The sequence below is a fragment of the Convolutriloba macropyga genome, chromosome 1 (genome assembly GCF_964194025.1).
Source record: "Convolutriloba macropyga chromosome 1, txConMacr16.3, whole genome shotgun sequence".
Lineage (NCBI taxonomy): Eukaryota > Metazoa > Xenacoelomorpha > Acoela > Convolutidae > Convolutriloba > Convolutriloba macropyga.
The window spans coordinates 65,175,154-65,194,860 of NC_134468.1; the positions used below are offsets into that span (position 1 = coordinate 65,175,154).

Here is a 19,707-nt window from a genome sequence, read left to right on the forward strand (position 1 = left end):
TTCCAGTTTGTACACATGAAAATTTCTAATCCACACCATGTCGCCTGGTGTTTGAGAACAATTCTTGCAGCGTGAGTTGGTTTATATTCATGTGTGTGTGTGCTTGGCGGATGAAAAATGGTAATCCTATATAGTAAATGCGTGAGCTCTAAAATGGGACAAAAGTTTTGCATTTTTAAGGGGCCTCGAAGCAGATGTGTAAGAGCCGCATTGAGCAGCATGGTTATGCGAAAATATCGATAGAGGTCATTGAACTAAAAGGTTCAAAGTAGATGGCTGAGATCCGATTCAGAGACAAAAGACTGTTAGTCAGGTGCAGTTACCTCGAGGCTTTGAACGCTTAATAATATGTTTGCCCTGGTTGAGGATTTAGTGTCCTGGATACTACAAGTTTTATAGATTCTCCCGAACGAAGTTTGAAGTATTTATTGTAAATGTCTGCTTTTTTGCAAAGTTTTAGTTTTACAGATTCTGCTGGTTGTTCAGGTGCAGTTACCGCAAGGCTATGAGGGCTCGAGAGTATGCTGGCCCATGGGAGGATTAAGGGTCCTGGATACTACGTGTTTTTTTAGTTTCTCCCGAAGTTTTTATTGTAAACAAGTGTTTTTCAAAGTTTTAGCTTTACAGATTTTATGCTATTCTAGAACACTCTTGGCTTTTTGTTAAATTTCTCACGCTTTAGTGTTTGATTTTTGCTTGATCTCAAATGCTCTCAATCTGAAATATGTTTGTTGGTAAAGTAAAAGCGATTGTGAGAAAGGGTGGTTTGTTGTAGTTATAGCGCAGTTGGTAAGATGGACGACTGCTTTTCTGAGGCTCGAGGGCTCAAACCCGTTTCGAATACATTCCAGTTTGTACACATGAAAATTTCTAATCCACACCATGCCGCCTGCTGTTTGAGAACAATTCTTGCAGCGTGAGTTGGTTTATATTCATGTGTGTGTGTGCTTTGCGGATGAAAAATGTTAATCCTATATAGTAAACGCGTGAGCTCTAAAATGGGACAAAAGTTTTGCATTTTTAAGGGGCCTCGAAGCAGATGTGTAAGAGCCGCATTGAGCAGCATGGTTATGCGAAAATATCGATAGAGGTCATTGAACTAAAAGGTTCAAAGTAGATGGCTGAGATCCGATTCAGAGACAAAAGAATGTTAGTCAGGTGCAGTTACCTCGAGGCTTTGAACGCTTAATAATATGTTTGCCCTGGTTGAGGATTTAGTGTCCTGGATACTACAAGTTTTATAGATTCTCCCGAACGAAGTTTGAAGTATTTATTGTAAATGTCTGCTTTTTTGCAAAGTTTTAGTTTTACAGATTCTGCTGGTTGTTCAGGTGCAGTTACCGCAAGGCTATGAGGGCTCGAGAGTATGCTGGCCCATGGGAGGATTAAGGGTCCTGGATACTACGTGTTTTTTTAGTTTCTCCCGAAGTTTTTATTGTAAACAAGAGTTTTTCAAAGTTTTAGCTTTACAGATTTTATGCTATTCTAGAACACTCTTGGCTTTTTGTTAAATTTCTCACGCTTTAGTGTTTGATTTTTGCTTGATCTCAAATGCTCTCAATCTGAAATATGTTTGTTGGTAAAGTAAAAGCGATTGTGAGAAAGGGTGGCTTGTTGTAGTTATAGCGCAGTTGGTAAGATGGACGACTGCTTTTCTGAGGCTCGAGGGCTCAAACCCGTTTCGAATACATTCCAGTTTGTACACATGAAAATTTCTAATCCACACCATGCCGCCTGGTGTTTGAGAACAATTCTTGCAGCGTGAGTTGGTTTATATTCATGTGTGTGTGCTTTGCGGATGAAAAATGTTAATCCTATATAGTAAACGCGTGAGCTCTAAAATGGGACAAAAGTTTTGCATTCTTAAGGGGCCTCTCGAAGCAGATGTGTAAAAGCCGCATTGAGCAGCATGGTTTTGCGAACATATCGATAGAGGTTATTGAACTAAAAGGTTCAAAGTAGATGGCTGAGATCCGATTCAGAGACAAAAGACTGTTAGTCAGGTGCAGCTACCACGAGGCTTTGTGGGCTTAATAATATGTTTGCCCAGAGCGAGGATTTAGTGTCCTGGATACTACAAGTTTTATAGATTCTCCCGAACGAAGTTTGAAGTATTTATTGTAAATGTCTGCTTTTTTGCAAAGTTTTAGTTTTACAGATTCTGCTGGTTGTTCAGGTGCAGTTACCGCAAGGCTATGAGGGCTCGAGAGTATGCTGGCCCATGGGAGGATTAAGGGTCCTGGATACTACGTGTTTTTTTAGTTTCTCCCGAAGTGTTTATTGTAAACAAGAGTTTTTCAAAGTTTTAGCTTTACAGATTTTATGCTATTCTAGAACACTCTTGGCTTTTTGTTAAATTTCTCACGCTTTAGTGTTTGATTTTTGCTTGATCTCAAATGCTCTCAATCTGAAATATGTTTGTTGGTAAAGTAAAAGCGATTGTGAGAAAGGGTGGTTTGTTGTAGTTATAGCGCAGTTGGTAAGATGGACGACTGCTTTTCTGAGGCTCGAGGGCTCAAACCCGTTTCGAATACATTCCAGTTTGTACACATGAAAATTTCTAATCCACACCATGCCGCCTGGTGTTTGAGAACAATTCTTGCAGCGTGAGTTGGTTTATATTCATGTGTGTGTGCTTTGCGGATGAAAAATGTTAATCCTATATTGTAAACGCGTGAGCTCTAAAATGGGACAAAAGTTTTGCATTCTTAAGGGGCCTCTCGAAGCAGATGTGTAAAAGCAGCATTGAGCAGCATGGTTATGCGAACATATCGATAGAGGTCATTGAACTAAAAGGTTCAAAGTAGATGGCTGAGATCCGATTCAGAGACAAAAGACTGTTAGTCAGGTGCAGTTACCACGAGGATTTGAGGGCTTAATAATATGTTTGCCCAGAGCGAGCATTTAGTGTCCTGGATACTACAAGTTTTATAGTTTCTCCCGAACGAAGTTTGAAGTTTTTATTGTAAATGTCTGCTTTTTTGCAAAGTTTTAGTTTTACAGATTCTGCTGGTTATTCAAGTGCAGTTACCACAAGGCTATGAGGGCTTGAGAGTATGCTGGCCCAGGGGAGGATTAAGGGTTCTGGATACTACGTGTTTTTTTAGTTTCTCCCGAAGTTTGAAGTATTTATTGTAAACAAGTGTTTTCCAAAGTTTTAGCCCTACAGATTTTATGCTATTCTAGAACACTCTTGGCTTTTTGTTAAATTTCCCACGCTTTAGTGTTCGATTTTTGCTTGATCTAAAATGCTCTCAATATGAAATATGTTTGTTGGTAAAGTAAAAGCGATTGTGTGAAAGTGTGGTTTGTTGTAGTTATAGCGCAGCTGGTAGGATGGACGATTGCTTTTCTGAGGCTCGAGGGTTCAAACTGGTGTCGAATACGTTCCAGTTTGTAGAGATGAAAATATCTAATCCACACCATGCCGGCTGGTGTTTGAGAACGATTCTTGCGGCGTGAGTTGGTTTATATTCATGTGTGTGTGCTTGGCGGATGAAAAACGTTAATCCTATTTAGTAAACGCGTGAGCTCTAAAATGGGACAAAAGTTTTGCACTCCTAAGGGGCCTCTCGAAGCGCGTGTGTAAGAGCCGCATTAATCAGCATCGTTAAGCTGACATATCGATAGAGGTCATTGAACTAAAAGGTTCAAAGTAGATGGCTGAGATCCGATTCAGAGACAAAAGACTGTTAGTCAGGTGCAGCTACCACGAGGCTTTGTGGGCTTAATAATATGTTTGCCCAGAGCGAGGATTTAGTGTCCTGGATACTACAAGTTTTATAGATTCTCCCGAACGAAGTTTGAAGTATTTATTGTAAATGTCTGCTTTTTTGCAAAGTTTTAGTTTTACAGATTCTGCTGGTTGTTCAGGTGCAGTTACCGCAAGGCTATGAGGGCTCGAGAGTATGCTGGCCCATGGGAGGATTAAGGGTCCTGGATACTACGTGTTTTTTTAGTTTCTCCCGAAGTTTTTATTGTAAACAAGAGTTTTTCAAAGTTTTAGCTTTACAGATTTTATGCTATTCTAGAACACTCTTGGCTTTTTGTTAAATTTCTCACGCTTTAGTGTTTGATTTTTGCTTGATCTCAAATGCTCTCAATCTGAAATATGTTTGTTGGTAAAGTAAAAGCGATTGTGAGAAAGGGTGGTTTGTTGTAGTTATAGCGCAGTTGGTAAGATGGACGACTGCTTTTCTGAGGCTCGAGGGCTCAAACCCGTTTCGAATACATTCCAGTTTGTACACATGAAAATTTCTAATCCACACCATGCCGCCTGGTGTTTGAGAACAATTCTTGCAGCGTGAGTTGGTTTATATTCATGTGTGTGTGCTTTGCGGATGAAAAATGTTAATCCTATATAGTAAACGCGTGAGCTCTAAAATGGGACAAAAGTTTTGCATTCTTAAGGGGCCTCTCGAAGCAGATGTGTAAAAGCCGCATTGAGCAGCATGGTTTTGCGAACATATCGATAGAGGTTATTGAACTAAAAGGTTCAAAGTAGATGGCTGAGATCCGATTCAGAGACAAAAGACTGTTAGTCAGGTGCAGCTACCACGAGGCTTTGTGGGCTTAATAATATGTTTGCCCAGAGCGAGGATTTAGTGTCCTGGATACTACAAGTTTTATAGATTCTCCCGAACGAAGTTTGAAGTATTTATTGTAAATGTCTGCTTTTTTGCAAAGTTTTAGTTTTACAGATTCTGCTGGTTGTTCAGGTGCAGTTACCGCAAGGCTATGAGGGCTCGAGAGTATGCTGGCCCATGGGAGGATTAAGGGTCCTGGATACTACGTGTTTTTTTAGTTTCTCCCGAAGTGTTTATTGTAAACAAGAGTTTTTCAAAGTTTTAGCTTTACAGATTTTATGCTATTCTAGAACACTCTTGGCTTTTTGTTAAATTTCTCACGCTTTAGTGTTTGATTTTTGCTTGATCTCAAATGCTCTCAATCTGAAATATGTTTGTTGGTAAAGTAAAAGCGATTGTGAGAAAGGGTGGTTTGTTGTAGTTATAGCGCAGTTGGTAAGATGGACGACTGCTTTTCTGAGGCTCGAGGGCTCAAACCCGTTTCGAATACATTCCAGTTTGTACACATGAAAATTTCTAATCCACACCATGCCGCCTGGTGTTTGAGAACAATTCTTGCAGCGTGAGTTGGTTTATATTCATGTGTGTGTGCTTTGCGGATGAAAAATGTTAATCCTATATTGTAAACGCGTGAGCTCTAAAATGGGACAAAAGTTTTGCATTCTTAAGGGGCCTCTCGAAGCAGATGTGTAAAAGCAGCATTGAGCAGCATGGTTATGCGAACATATCGATAGAGGTCATTGAACTAAAAGGTTCAAAGTAGATGGCTGAGATCCGATTCAGAGACAAAAGACTGTTAGTCAGGTGCAGTTACCACGAGGATTTGAGGGCTTAATAATATGTTTGCCCAGAGCGAGCATTTAGTGTCCTGGATACTACAAGTTTTATAGTTTCTCCCGAACGAAGTTTGAAGTTTTTATTGTAAATGTCTGCTTTTTTGCAAAGTTTTAGTTTTACAGATTCTGCTGGTTATTCAAGTGCAGTTACCACAAGGCTATGAGGGCTTGAGAGTATGCTGGCCCAGGGGAGGATTAAGGGTTCTGGATACTACGTGTTTTTTTAGTTTCTCCCGAAGTTTGAAGTATTTATTGTAAACAAGTGTTTTCCAAAGTTTTAGCCCTACAGATTTTATGCTATTCTAGAACACTCTTGGCTTTTTGTTAAATTTCCCACGCTTTAGTGTTCGATTTTTGCTTGATCTAAAATGCTCTCAATATGAAATATGTTTGTTGGTAAAGTAAAAGCGATTGTGTGAAAGTGTGGTTTGTTGTAGTTATAGCGCAGCTGGTAGGATGGACGATTGCTTTTCTGAGGCTCGAGGGTTCAAACTGGTGTCGAATACGTTCCAGTTTGTAGAGATGAAAATATCTAATCCACACCATGCCGGCTGGTGTTTGAGAACGATTCTTGCGGCGTGAGTTGGTTTATATTCATGTGTGTGTGCTTGGCGGATGAAAAACGTTAATCCTATTTAGTAAACGCGTGAGCTCTAAAATGGGACAAAAGTTTTGCACTCCTAAGGGGCCTCTCGAAGCGCGTGTGTAAGAGCCGCATTAATCAGCATCGTTAAGCTGACATATCGATAGAGGTCATTGAACTAAAAGGTTCAAAGTAGATGGCTGAGATCCGATTCAGAGACAAAAGACTGTTAGTCAGGTGCAGCTACCACGAGGCTTTGTGGGCTTAATAATATGTTTGCCCAGAGCGAGGATTTAGTGTCCTGGATACTACAAGTTTTACAGATTCTCCCGAACGAAGTTTGAAGTATTTATTGTAAATGTCTGCTTTTTTGCAAAGTTTTAGTTTTACAGATTCTGCTGGTTGTTCAGGTGCAGTTACCGCAAGGCTATGAGGGCTCGAGAGTATGCTGGCCCATGGGAGGATTAAGGGTCCTGGATACTACGTGTTTTTTTAGTTTCTCCCGAAGTGTTTATTGTAAACAAGAGTTTTTCAAAGTTTTAGCTTTACAGATTTTATGCTATTCTAGAACACTCTTGGCTTTTTGTTAAATTTCTCACGCTTTAGTGTTTGATTTTTGCTTGATCTCAAATGCTCTCAATCTGAAATATGTTTGTTGGTAAAGTAAAAGCGATTGTGAGAAAGGGTGGTTTGTTGTAGTTATAGCGCAGTTGGTAAGATGGACGACTGCTTTTCTGAGGCTCGAGGGCTCAAACCCGTTTCGAATACATTCCAGTTTGTACACATGAAAATTTCTAATCCACACCATGCCGCCTGGTGTTTGAGAACAATTCTTGCAGCGTGAGTTGGTTTATATTCATGTGTGTGTGCTTTGCGGATGAAAAATGTTAATCCTATATTGTAAACGCGTGAGCTCTAAAATGGGACAAAAGTTTTGCATTCTTAAGGGGCCTCTCGAAGCAGATGTGTAAAAGCAGCATTGAGCAGCATGGTTATGCGAACATATCGATAGAGGTCATTGAACTAAAAGGTTCAAAGTAGATGGCTGAGATCCGATTCAGAGACAAAAGACTGTTAGTCAGGTGCAGTTACCACGAGGATTTGAGGGCTTAATAATATGTTTGCCCAGAGCGAGCATTTAGTGTCCTGGATACTACAAGTTTTATAGTTTCTCCCGAACGAAGTTTGAAGTTTTTATTGTAAATGTCTGCTTTTTTGCAAAGTTTTAGTTTTACAGATTCTGCTGGTTATTCAAGTGCAGTTACCACAAGGCTATGAGGGCTTGAGAGTATGCTGGCCCAGGGGAGGATTAAGGGTTCTGGATACTACGTGTTTTTTTAGTTTCTCCCGAAGTTTGAAGTATTTATTGTAAACAAGTGTTTTCCAAAGTTTTAGCCCTACAGATTTTATGCTATTCTAGAACACTCTTGGCTTTTTGTTAAATTTCCCACGCTTTAGTGTTTGATTTTTGCTTGATCTCAAATGCTCTCAATCTGAAATATGTTTGTTGGTAAAGTAAAAGCGATTGTGAGAAAGGGTGGTTTGTTGTAGTTATAGCGCAGTTGGTAAGATGGACGACTGCTTTTCTGAGGCTCGAGGGCTCAAACCCGTTTCGAATACATTCCAGTTTGTACACATGAAAATTTCTAATCCACACCATGCCGCCTGGTGTTTGAGAACAATTCTTGCAGCGTGAGTTGGTTTATATTCATGTGTGTGTGCTTTGCGGATGAAAAATGTTAATCCTATATTGTAAACGCGTGAGCTCTAAAATGGGACAAAAGTTTTGCATTCTTAAGGGGCCTCTCGAAGCAGATGTGTAAAAGCAGCATTGAGCAGCATGGTTATGCGAACATATCGATAGAGGTCATTGAACTAAAAGGTTCAAAGTAGATGGCTGAGATCCGATTCAGAGACAAAAGACTGTTAGTCAGGTGCAGTTACCACGAGGATTTGAGGGCTTAATAATATGTTTGCCCAGAGCGAGCATTTAGTGTCCTGGATACTACAAGTTTTATAGTTTCTCCCGAACGAAGTTTGAAGTTTTTATTGTAAATGTCTGCTTTTTTGCAAAGTTTTAGTTTTACAGATTCTGCTGGTTATTCAAGTGCAGTTACCACAAGGCTATGAGGGCTTGAGAGTATGCTGGCCCAGGGGAGGATTAAGGGTTCTGGATACTACGTGTTTTTTTAGTTTCTCCCGAAGTTTGAAGTATTTATTGTAAACAAGTGTTTTCCAAAGTTTTAGCCCTACAGATTTTATGCTATTCTAGAACACTCTTGGCTTTTTGTTAAATTTCCCACGCTTTAGTGTTCGATTTTTGCTTGATCTAAAATGCTCTCAATATGAAATATGTTTGTTGGTAAAGTAAAAGCGATTGTGTGAAAGTGTGGTTTGTTGTAGTTATAGCGCAGCTGGTAGGATGGACGATTGCTTTTCTGAGGCTCGAGGGTTCAAACTGGTGTCGAATACGTTCCAGTTTGTAGAGATGAAAATATCTAATCCACACCATGCCGGCTGGTGTTTGAGAACGATTCTTGCGGCGTGAGTTGGTTTATATTCATGTGTGTGTGCTTGGCGGATGAAAAACGTTAATCCTATTTAGTAAACGCGTGAGCTCTAAAATGGGACAAAAGTTTTGCACTCCTAAGGGGCCTCTCGAAGCGCGTGTGTAAGAGCCGCATTAATCAGCATCGTTAAGCTGACATATCGATAGAGGTCATTGAACTAAAAGGTTCAAAGTAGATGGCTGAGATCCGATTCAGAGACAAAAGACTGTTAGTCAGGTGCAGCTACCACGAGGCTTTGTGGGCTTAATAATATGTTTGCCCAGAGCGAGGATTTAGTGTCCTGGATACTACAAGTTTTATAGATTCTCCCGAACGAAGTTTGAAGTATTTATTGTAAATGTCTGCTTTTTTGCAAAGTTTTAGTTTTACAGATTCTGCTGGTTGTTCAGGTGCAGTTACCGCAAGGCTATGAGGGCTCGAGAGTATGCTGGCCCATGGGAGGATTAAGGGTCCTGGATACTACGTGTTTTTTTAGTTTCTCCCGAAGTGTTTATTGTAAACAAGAGTTTTTCAAAGTTTTAGCTTTACAGATTTTATGCTATTCTAGAACACTCTTGGCTTTTTGTTAAATTTCTCACGCTTTAGTGTTTGATTTTTGCTTGATCTCAAATGCTCTCAATCTGAAATATGTTTGTTGGTAAAGTAAAAGCGATTGTGAGAAAGGGTGGTTTGTTGTAGTTATAGCGCAGTTGGTAAGATGGACGACTGCTTTTCTGAGGCTCGAGGGCTCAAACCCGTTTCGAATACATTCCAGTTTGTACACATGAAAATTTCTAATCCACACCATGCCGCCTGGTGTTTGAGAACAATTCTTGCAGCGTGAGTTGGTTTATATTCATGTGTGTGTGCTTTGCGGATGAAAAATGTTAATCCTATATTGTAAACGCGTGAGCTCTAAAATGGGACAAAAGTTTTGCATTCTTAAGGGGCCTCTCGAAGCAGATGTGTAAAAGCAGCATTGAGCAGCATGGTTATGCGAACATATCGATAGAGGTCATTGAACTAAAAGGTTCAAAGTAGATGGCTGAGATCCGATTCAGAGACAAAAGACTGTTAGTCAGGTGCAGTTACCACGAGGATTTGAGGGCTTAATAATATGTTTGCCCAGAGCGAGCATTTAGTGTCCTGGATACTACAAGTTTTATAGTTTCTCCCGAACGAAGTTTGAAGTTTTTATTGTAAATGTCTGCTTTTTTGCAAAGTTTTAGTTTTACAGATTCTGCTGGTTATTCAAGTGCAGTTACCACAAGGCTATGAGGGCTTGAGAGTATGCTGGCCCAGGGGAGGATTAAGGGTTCTGGATACTACGTGTTTTTTTAGTTTCTCCCGAAGTTTGAAGTATTTATTGTAAACAAGTGTTTTCCAAAGTTTTAGCCCTACAGATTTTATGCTATTCTAGAACACTCTTGGCTTTTTGTTAAATTTCCCACGCTTTAGTGTTCGATTTTTGCTTGATCTAAAATGCTCTCAATATGAAATATGTTTGTTGGTAAAGTAAAAGCGATTGTGTGAAAGTGTGGTTTGTTGTAGTTATAGCGCAGCTGGTAGGATGGACGATTGCTTTTCTGAGGCTCGAGGGTTCAAACTGGTGTCGAATACGTTCCAGTTTGTAGAGATGAAAATATCTAATCCACACCATGCCGGCTGGTGTTTGAGAACGATTCTTGCGGCGTGAGTTGGTTTATATTCATGTGTGTGTGCTTGGCGGATGAAAAACGTTAATCCTATTTAGTAAACGCGTGAGCTCTAAAATGGGACAAAAGTTTTGCACTCCTAAGGGGCCTCTCGAAGCGCGTGTGTAAGAGCCGCATTAATCAGCATCGTTAAGCTGACATATCGAGAGGTTATTGAACTAAAAGGTTCAAAGTAGATGGCTGAGATCCGATTCAGAGTCAAAAGACTGTTAGCAAGGTGCAGTTACCACGAGGCTTTGAGGGGCTTAAAAATATGTTTGCCCAGAGCGAGGATTTACTGTCCTGGATACTACAAGTTTTATAGTTTCTACCGAACGAAGTATGAAGTATTCGTTGTAAACAAGTGTTAGTCTTAGCTTTACAGATTCGGCGCTATTTATGAACACTCTTGGCTTTCAACTAAATTTTTCTTTCTTTACGGTTCGTTTTTTGCGTGCTCTCAAAGGCTTTCAGTCTGAAATATGTTTACTGGTAAAGTAAAAGCGATTGCGAGAAAGGGTGATTTGATGTGGTTGTAGCGCAGTTGGTAAGATGGAGGACTGCTTTTCTGAAGAGGGTCGAGGATTCAAACCCGCGTCGAATACCTTGCAGTTTGTAGACATGAAAATTTCTAATCCACACCATGCCTCCTGGCGTTTGAGAGCAATACTTGCGACCTGGGTCGGTTTATGTTTTTCTCTGTGTTTGCGGGATGAAAAATAGTAATCAATTATATCAAATGTAAGTCGCACTTGAGCGCAATGGTTAGCAGCGCTCTTGTCTTCACATGTTTTAACAATCCCTAAACATGCAGCCTACTCGACCCTGCGTGAGCACCTGATCTGCAATGGTTTTTGTGCTCATTAGTCATTAAGCTTAGCAAAAACAAGGGAGACAAAAAAGCCATTGACCAAAAGTTTGCGTCTGTAGTCAGTTCAATAGACAAAAGCAACAGGCGTCGGCAGAGCAAGGGATTAGACCACCTATTGGTGTGAACTGAGAGACATAGCATGGGTTCGATCCCGAGTAGGTTAGGAAACAGATGCATAATGTACTGGGATGAAAAATTGGGGAGTTGGTTGTCTTCCCTTCTTCAATCCTGTCCTTTTCTGTCATAAACTTCAGCGACTTTTCTCTAGTAGATTCCCAAGTTCTGATTAATCAAGGTTAATTTTCATATACATGTTGAATCAATCGTTAGGTTATTGTGGAACTATTTTTTCCACGTGGGATATTTTTCGTTCAATTCGCAATTTTATTGGTCCTTATTAATGTTCATAATTAATAATTGTTCGTATCACATTGTTCATATTAATCATTTTCCATATTTTAATCTTTCATATTAACCTTTGTTCATATTAATAATTTTTCGTAAGTATTATTGTTCTTAATTATTTTGAATTGCTCTCGAATGAGCTGAAATTATTGTAAACGTGCCTTTTTAGGCAACATTTTTGCGCTTTTCTAGATTAATCTTTGTCTGCTCTTTAATTTCAATTGCTCTCTCAGAATTAAGTTTTGTTTTTCAAGCAGAAACAATTGTTAGAGAGGCGATGACGAGGCACTGATAGCCGGATGGTTATTGCCTCTGTTGAGGTGAAGGAATCAGACTCAGGAGGTCAGGGTTCGAATCCTATATTCGCCCGACGTTTTTGCACCCATATAGAAACCTTTGCGCCCCCCCGCCTTTCATTTGGGATCAATTTTTCCGATGCTAGTCGGTTCACATTTATTCTTACTAACGGCCACACAGCGCTAGCTGGGGCTATTATTGGCCTTCTCTTGGTTTTTTTTTCGTCGTGAAGATTTTGTTACAAACTTGTGACGCCACGATCACTTCAATTCTGCTTTTTGTTCATTCTTCCATACAATTTGAACTGAAGTGTGTGCGTGACGTCATTTCGTTCATTTTTTCGTTCCTTGTGTTGTTCGTTATCTGCACATGTTTTGCAATTATTAAGCTTGCCAAAACAGTGGAGCCATTAAAGCCATTGACCAACATTTTGCTGATTCAGAAAGAGCAGTAGACTAATGCAATACGCATCGGTAGCGTAAGTGATAAATCCCATGGATGTTTAGCGAGGGGCATGGTTTCGGACCCGAGAAAATGGATTTTTTCTGTATCCAAAAACGGGTAATTGTTGTTTTTGATCCACTCCTGTCTTTCTTTCTTGCTTTCTTTTCTTTTCTTTCGTTGTTAAAGAATCTTTCTTTGTTAAAGAATCTTTCTTTGTTAAAGAATCTTATCTTTCTTTATTAAAGATTTTTTCTAATTCGATTGCTGTACCACCATGTTTAAGCTCCTATCCTCACATGTTTTAACGCTCCTTTAATATGCTGCCTTGCGTAACTATTATTTTAAGTGCAAGTCGCACTTTAGCGCAATGGTTTAGTAGTACTCCAGTTATCGGATGTTTTAACGGTCCTTAAACATGGAGCTTAGCATAATAAGTTTCTTTTGAGGCGTGGTATACCGCCTTGTTGAAGCTCCTAATCTACAAGGCGGTATACCACTCCTGTCTTTCTTTCTTGCTTTCTTTTCTTTTCTTTCTTTGTTAAAGAATCTTTCTTTGTTAAAGAATCTTTCTTTGTTAAAGAATCTTATCTTTCTTTATTAAAGATTTTTTCTAATTCGATTGCTGTACCACCATGTTTAAGCTCCTATCCTCACATGTTTTAACGCTCCTTTAATATGCGGCCTTGCGTAACTATTATTTTAAGTGCAAGTCGCACTTTAGCGCAATGGTTTAGTAGTACTCCAGTTATCGGATGTTTTAACGGTCCTTAAACATGGAGCTTAGCATAATAAGTTTCTTTTGAGGCGTGGTATACCGCCTTGTTGAAGCTCCTAATCTACACATTTTTGGCGCTCATTAAGCATGCGGCATTGCAGAAACAATTGTGTCTCAAACGCCATGGTCCAGAAATTTGCTGATCTAGAAAGAGCAAAAGACAAGTGAACTCCGCATTAGTAGAGTAATTGGTGAGACCTATGGCTAGTAAACTAGGGGCATGGGTTCGAGCCCGCGTTGATGTGAAACAGAAACCCTTTACTTCTTTTTAACCTTCTTTTCGTGTAAATGATTTTCTGTTACGTGCCTGCTAGTTTTGATTTTGCGTGCCTGCTAGTTGTTTTTAATGTTTCACTGTTGGTTGTCTTTTTTGCGATAAATAATTTGTTTCAGATGCACTCGGGCGTATTTTGGCATGTGATGTGTACGCAAGTGACCCTTTGCCTCCATTCCCCGCTTCCATTAAAGACGGATACGCTGTCAGATGTAAGTTGAAAAATCATAAGCTCTTAGTTAGTGCTGTGGTCAGCTTTTGAACGTATGTCCATTTTTTCATGGTTTCAGCTTGTGACGGCGTTGGAGTGCGTGAAGTTATTGGAGACAGTAATGCAGGAGCTATGGTTAGTAAAGCAAGGTTGAAGTTCTGAACTCATTGAGAAACTAAGATTCTCCTTATGATTATATTGTAGCTTTGTCAGTTATAGTAAAATTATATTTGTGGATTATAGATCAATTCGTAGATCAATGAAGCTGTGTCATTATGGGAAGAGAGCAATAATAATTATTGCAAACTCTAAATATAATTTGGAAGCAGGCAATAGTTGCCATGGTGGTTCATGTACAAATTATGACCCTACTGACGGCGGAATGATATTTCAGACTACGACTGAAGTGGTGCCTGGATCTGTAGTGCGTATTTCCACCGGGGCACCTCTGCCTCCTGGAGCAGACGCAGTTGTACAAGTAGAAGACACTGAACTCATTGAGGCCAGCGATGATGTAAGAACTTCTATCCGCGTCCATGAGGATTGTGAGGCGTACAATGAGGATGGTTTTGTCCTCGTTAATTGGAGCCCTTTTGAATTTCAACAATTCGTGTCGATTGGCACTGTCATTTTTGTAACAGCTTAGATGTTTTGAATACGATTTTTTTTGCGGATCACTGATGCGTCAGGACTGGAATTTAATGTAATGTATATATAATACCCCTTCTTCAGCCTGATTTAATTGAATTTATTCTGTAAAGGGATCTCGATCGCTATACAAAAAATGAAATCAATGAAATGCATTTTTTCTCTGCAGGGCTATAAAGAGTTCAAAGTGCGAATCCTCAACCAGTCCAAACCTGGTCAGGATATTCGACCAGTTGGTCTTGACATTCAGAAGGGCGAAAAAATCTTGTCCAAAAGCACGCGATTGGGTCCCTCGGAACAGGGTCTACTAGCGGCTGTTGGTGTAACGATGGTAAAGGTGTACAGACAGCCAGTAGTTGGCGTAATGTCAACTGGAAATGAGGTTAGTGGGGAACTCAATAAAAGCTAGAAGTTAGACAACGAACAGAAGCTATTTGTTTTCAGCGAATGTGAATAGAGCACACACAAAGGACATCTTTTCAAATTTCAATTCTTAGTGACTCGAAATGTTAAAAGACAGCAATCCAAAGAACCTGTACTATTGTAATTGTGATTTTTTCAATTTTTTGGCAGCTGTACTTAATTTTGTTTAGCTCGTGGACCCTGGTGACAGACTGGCTCCACACCAAGTGAGAGATTGTAACAGAACAACTCTTCTATCTCAGCTAACAGACTATGCTCTCAAGCCAATCGACCTGGGAATCGTACCAGACTGGTAAGAAATAATTTTGGCACCTTAAATTTTCTCAATTTTCCTCAACCAGTTAAATTGTAGAATCCCCATTCACAAGTTCTGTTATAAAGCATGTTGAATGGGGAAATGAAGGCGATTGCATAAACTTCCATTAAAATGCGGAAAGGCATTATCAGAGATTATCAGCTTCCAGCTAGAGCTGTTTTCGCCGTTTCTCTCTTTAGCTGACGGATTTAAAAAATTAAGCAAAAACATTTATTAATCGCACTCAAACGAAGTTCATAGCAATTATTAATCGACTCAAGTGGTTTTCTGTCAAATATTTTAACAAGGAAGTTTGTAATTCGGGGCCCTTATGCACTTCTAAAGCTTTGAATGGACTTTTAGATAACTTTTTGAATTATTTTATTTTCTCGCTGTTTTACACGCTTTTTAGGAACTTATACAATAGTCTTTTGTTTTTGCTGTTCGTGCTTTTATGGTTGCAGTTAGTTTTTTCATGATTTTGTTGACATGTTGATTGAATAGGTATTAAGTTGTATCTTCTGAAGAAAATTCATTACTTTGAGTCACATTTTAACGTTTTTAATATCGCTGTGCGGCTATTTTTTACGACTCGAAGAGGAGTATTGGTTTTCTCTCGGTCTTTTTTTTACAGGAAGTAGATTTATTCACGAGGCATTTTGACCTATAAGCGAAAGTGAGAAAAGCTGTCTTGGTGAACAGGTTTTCGCTAAGCGAGAGAAGTTTTTTGATCATGCGCTGCGTTTAGTGAATGACTTTTTGACTTTGAAAAGTAGTTTTTGACTGAATGGCACATATAGATGACCGTTTTTAGCCGTTTTTTCGTCTGTGTGGCACAATTTTTTTGCTTTTAATTTGGTTTTTTGTAAAAATAATTTTTTTCGATGCTTTGTTGAAATTTAAACCTGAGAAATTGATGCCACAGTGTTTTGCAGAGCCTGAAAATGCGTTTCAAGTTGAAAATTGGCACATATTTCTTGATTTTTTAGTTATTTTTTGGTTTTTTTCTATTAATTTCTTCATTTTTGGATATTTAACCGTCTTTTGTCGAAAATCAGTTAATATGACAACTACTCTGTGATAATTCATATACTCTACGCCTCTTTCTACCTCGATGTAATTTTTAAAATTGTATATATGCTAATCCGATTTTGGTAGTTTTTTCCCGATTTTCGTCAGTTTTTTGTTTGTATTTTGGTTGTAATTGCTAGAAATAGTCTTTTTGTGCAACCTGAGGGACTTTAATTTCGTTTCAATATAAAATCAATTATTTTTTGAAAAACAGTTGAAACTTTTTCATAAATGCAGTCTTAAAAGTTTTTTGACAATTTTTTTTGCAAAATGTTTCAATGTTTCGTTTTTATGAATTCTACTTTTTCCTACTTTCTTGTTCTCTTCAGGAGGATAGATTTTCGTAACGGATTACTAGTTATCGTTTCTATGTCTTCAATGCTGAACAATGAAATGTATTCGTTTTTCTTGAATTTTTCAAATTGATTTTGAACTTCCAAAAATCAAAAATTTCTTTTTGTTACGGTGTTCCTTACGTTGTGCCCATATTCTTCACATTCTAGTTAGTAGCATTCTAGCTTTGTCCTTGCACCTACATTTATTTTCGGTATATTGATTTTTTCAATTGTTAAAAATGAATGATTTCAGCTTTTTCTTAGATTTTGGTCATTTCTTTGGTTTGCAATTGATTTCATTCAACAAAAGCAGTAATGAGAGTTTGATAGCAACCAGTTTTCAAAATTTAAACTTGTGACTATTTTTGGCAACTTTCTTCCAGCCTTGGTACTAATTCGAACGATTTTTTGCCTTTGAATATTCTTCTGCTGCTTATGTCTTTTCTATGATCAATTTAATTTTTTAAGTAGTATGAAATCATGTTGTTTAGCATATGTACAACAGGGCTACAAGTGTGTGTGTGGTTTTTCGTCTTACTTGCAGTGATTAGAAGTGTAATTATAGGTGTTTTCTGATTCTTAAATTTGAGCTTTCTTTTTTGAAATGATTTAACTTAGTTTCTACGATTATGATCTGCGCGTTTCCTATCGCGATCTTTTTCGGATTAGAATCATGAATTATTTGAGGGCAATTGATAACCTTGTCGGCTTTTTCAGACCATCAGTTTTTTGACCAACTTGATTGTTTCGGATTTTTTAACGTTACCAAACGTTTTCAATAATATTAAATTTTGCCGCATTTTGTTTCTCTTGGTGACAATGGTTTAAGTTTCACCAATTTTTAGAGCAGACCTGGAGAGGTAGTAAGTTAATTGATTAATACAAAAGGTAGTGGCTTCCGCTGCAATTACGTTTATTTTAGTGTGGTTTTGACGCTTCGAGTCGCTTCCGGATTTCTTCCGGCTATGTTTTTTATTTCGTCGTCATGATTTTTGTTACGACCATTTGACGTCACAGCCACTTTTTGTTTATTCGTTCATGCAATTTCAACTGAATTGCTTGTGTGACGTCATTTTTCGCTATTAGTGGAGCGAGTTTTGTTCATGCGCGTGATTAAATTTTTGGTCACACTTGACTTACCTCACTCTCAAAAATGACTTCCTCACTTTGAAGTTGACTTTTATTTACTTTAATTCAAAGAGATAAGGTCAAATGGGTGTGTGTCACTCTAAATGAAGGTTATTTGAGATCAGCTAATAGAGGCAGCAATAACTTATTCAGATTTTTAATCAAAATATAACAGATCAGCCTTCAATGAAAAGACGAATTTTTTTGGTCTGTCTTTTTTACTGTTTTTTTAGACTGCCGATCTACGAATCTATTGCGGCTGTTTTCGGGCAATCTGCCAGCTATGTTTGTCTATTTTGTTTGTTTTTTTGTCTTTCTATTCTGCAGTAAGCTTATTCTATTTAGCTTTTAGTCTGTTGTTATCATCCTCTTGTTTCTTTGGACTAATTGATTGAGTTCAGATCAGTTAGATTGATTTTTTGCAAAGAAATTTTGCTTAACAACAATTTTTTGTCTTTGGATTTTTACAATTGATTTTTTAGTCTCTAACCGTCTTTCAGAAATATGCATTGTTTCCTTGATCTCTGGGGTATCTCAATTACTGGAAGTAGATTGAAGCAAGTGTTGTCGTCAGCAAATCAAAATGAATTGCAATATTAGCTTGGTTTTGTCTTCTTTAATACTTTTTGATTTTTGTCAACTGTTTTTAAGCTAGCTGTCTTTGAACCAATGTAGTTTGCTAGAGCTATTGGAGTGGTCAAATTAGCAATTTCTCTTAATTGTGCCCAATTTTATCTTGTCCTGCTATTAATCGAACTCGTCTTCTCAGCCAGCTTTTATTGCTGTGCTACTTTTTTAATAAATCAAAGAATTTGAATCGTCTCTATGTCTTCAATGCTGAACAATGAAATGTATTCGTTTTTCTTGAATTTTTTAAATTGATTTTGAACTTCCAAAAATCAAGAATGTCTTTTTGTTACGGTGTTCCTTATGTTGTGCCCATATTCTTCACATTCTAGTTAGTAGCATTCTAGCTTTGTCCTTGCACCTACATTTATTTTCGGTATATTAATTTTTTCAGTTGTTAAAAATGAATGATTTCAGCTTTTTCTTAGATTTTGGTCATTTCTTTGGTTTGCAATTGATTTCATTCAACAAAATCAGTAATGAGAGTTTGATAGCAAGCAGTTTCCAAAATTTAAACTTGTGACTATTTTTGGCAACTTTCTTCCAGCCTTGGTACTAATTCGAACGATTTTTTGCCTTTGAAGATTCTTCTGCTGCTTATGTCTTTTCTATGATCAATTTAATTTTTTAATTAGTATGAAATCATGTTGTTTAGCATATGTACAACGGGGCTACAAGTGTGTGTGTGTGGTTTTTCGTCTTACTTGCAGTGATTAGAAGTGTAATTATAGGTGTTTTCTGATTCTAAAATTTGAGCTTTCTTTTTTGAAATGATTTAACTTAGTTTCTACGATTATGATCTGCGCGTTTCCTATCGCGATCTTTTTCGGATTAGAATCATGAATTATTTGAGGGCAATTGATAACCTTGTCGGCTTTTTCAGACCATCAGTTTTTTGAACTTGATTGTTTCGGATTTTTTAACGTTACCAAACGTTTTCAATAATATTAAATTTTGCCGCATTTTGTTTCTCATGGTGACAGTGGTTTAAGTTTCGCCAATTTTTAGAGCAGACCTGGAGAGGCAGTAAGTTAATTGATTAATACAAAAGGTAGTGGCTTCCGCTGCAATTACGTTTATTTTAGTGTGGTTTTGACGCTTCGAGTCGCTTCCGGATTTCTTCCGGCTATGTTTTTTATTTCGTCGTCATGATTTTTGTTACGACCATTTGACGTCACAGCCACTTTTTGTTTATTCGTTCATGCAATTTCAACTGAATTGCTTGTGTGACGTCATTTTTCGCTATTAGTGGAGTGAGTTTTTTTGTTCATGCGCGTGATTAAATTTTTGGTCACACTTGACTTACCTCACTCTCAAAAATGACTTCCTCACTTTGAAATTGACTTTTATTTACTTTAATTCAAAGAGATAAGGTCAAATGGGTGTGTGTCACTCTAAATGAAGGTTATTTGAGATCAGCTAATAGAGGCAGCAATAACTTATTCAGATTTTTAATCAAAATATAACAGATCAGCCTTCAATGAAAAGACGAATTTTTTTGGTCTGTCTTTTTTACTGTTTTTTTTTTAGACTGCCGATCTACGAATCTATTGCGGCTGTTTTCGGGCAATCTGCCAGCTATGTTTGTCTATTTTGTTTGTTTTTTGTCTTTCTATTCTGCAGTAAGCTTATTCTATTTAGCTTTTAGTCTGTTG

General features: G+C 38.1%; 3 protein-coding genes across 4 annotated transcripts in view; 2 read left to right on the top strand and 1 right to left on the bottom strand.

Annotated features, from left to right (window-relative positions):
• LOC142350648 (uncharacterized) overlaps positions 1–19,707 on the bottom strand; it is a 626,363-nt gene that overhangs the window by 463,695 nt on the left and 142,961 nt on the right. The window lies entirely within an intron of this gene.
• The window catches only part of LOC142341676 (splicing factor 3B subunit 2-like), a 542,910-nt gene that overhangs the window by 433,630 nt on the left and 89,573 nt on the right, over positions 1–19,707 (top strand). The gene's annotated exons all lie outside the window — the stretch shown is intronic.
• Positions 1–19,707, top strand: part of LOC142341651 (gephyrin-like) — an 81,745-nt gene that overhangs the window by 29,811 nt on the left and 32,227 nt on the right. For both annotated transcript variants that reach the window (XM_075392769.1, XM_075392778.1), the window contains exons 6-10: positions 13,434–13,526; positions 13,605–13,660; positions 13,920–14,039; positions 14,343–14,555; positions 14,767–14,888. In XM_075392769.1, coding sequence (XP_075248884.1) covers positions 13,434–13,526; positions 13,605–13,660; positions 13,920–14,039; positions 14,343–14,555; positions 14,767–14,888 — 604 coding nt within the window. The remainder of the gene's footprint in view (positions 1–13,433; positions 13,527–13,604; positions 13,661–13,919; positions 14,040–14,342; positions 14,556–14,766; positions 14,889–19,707) is intronic.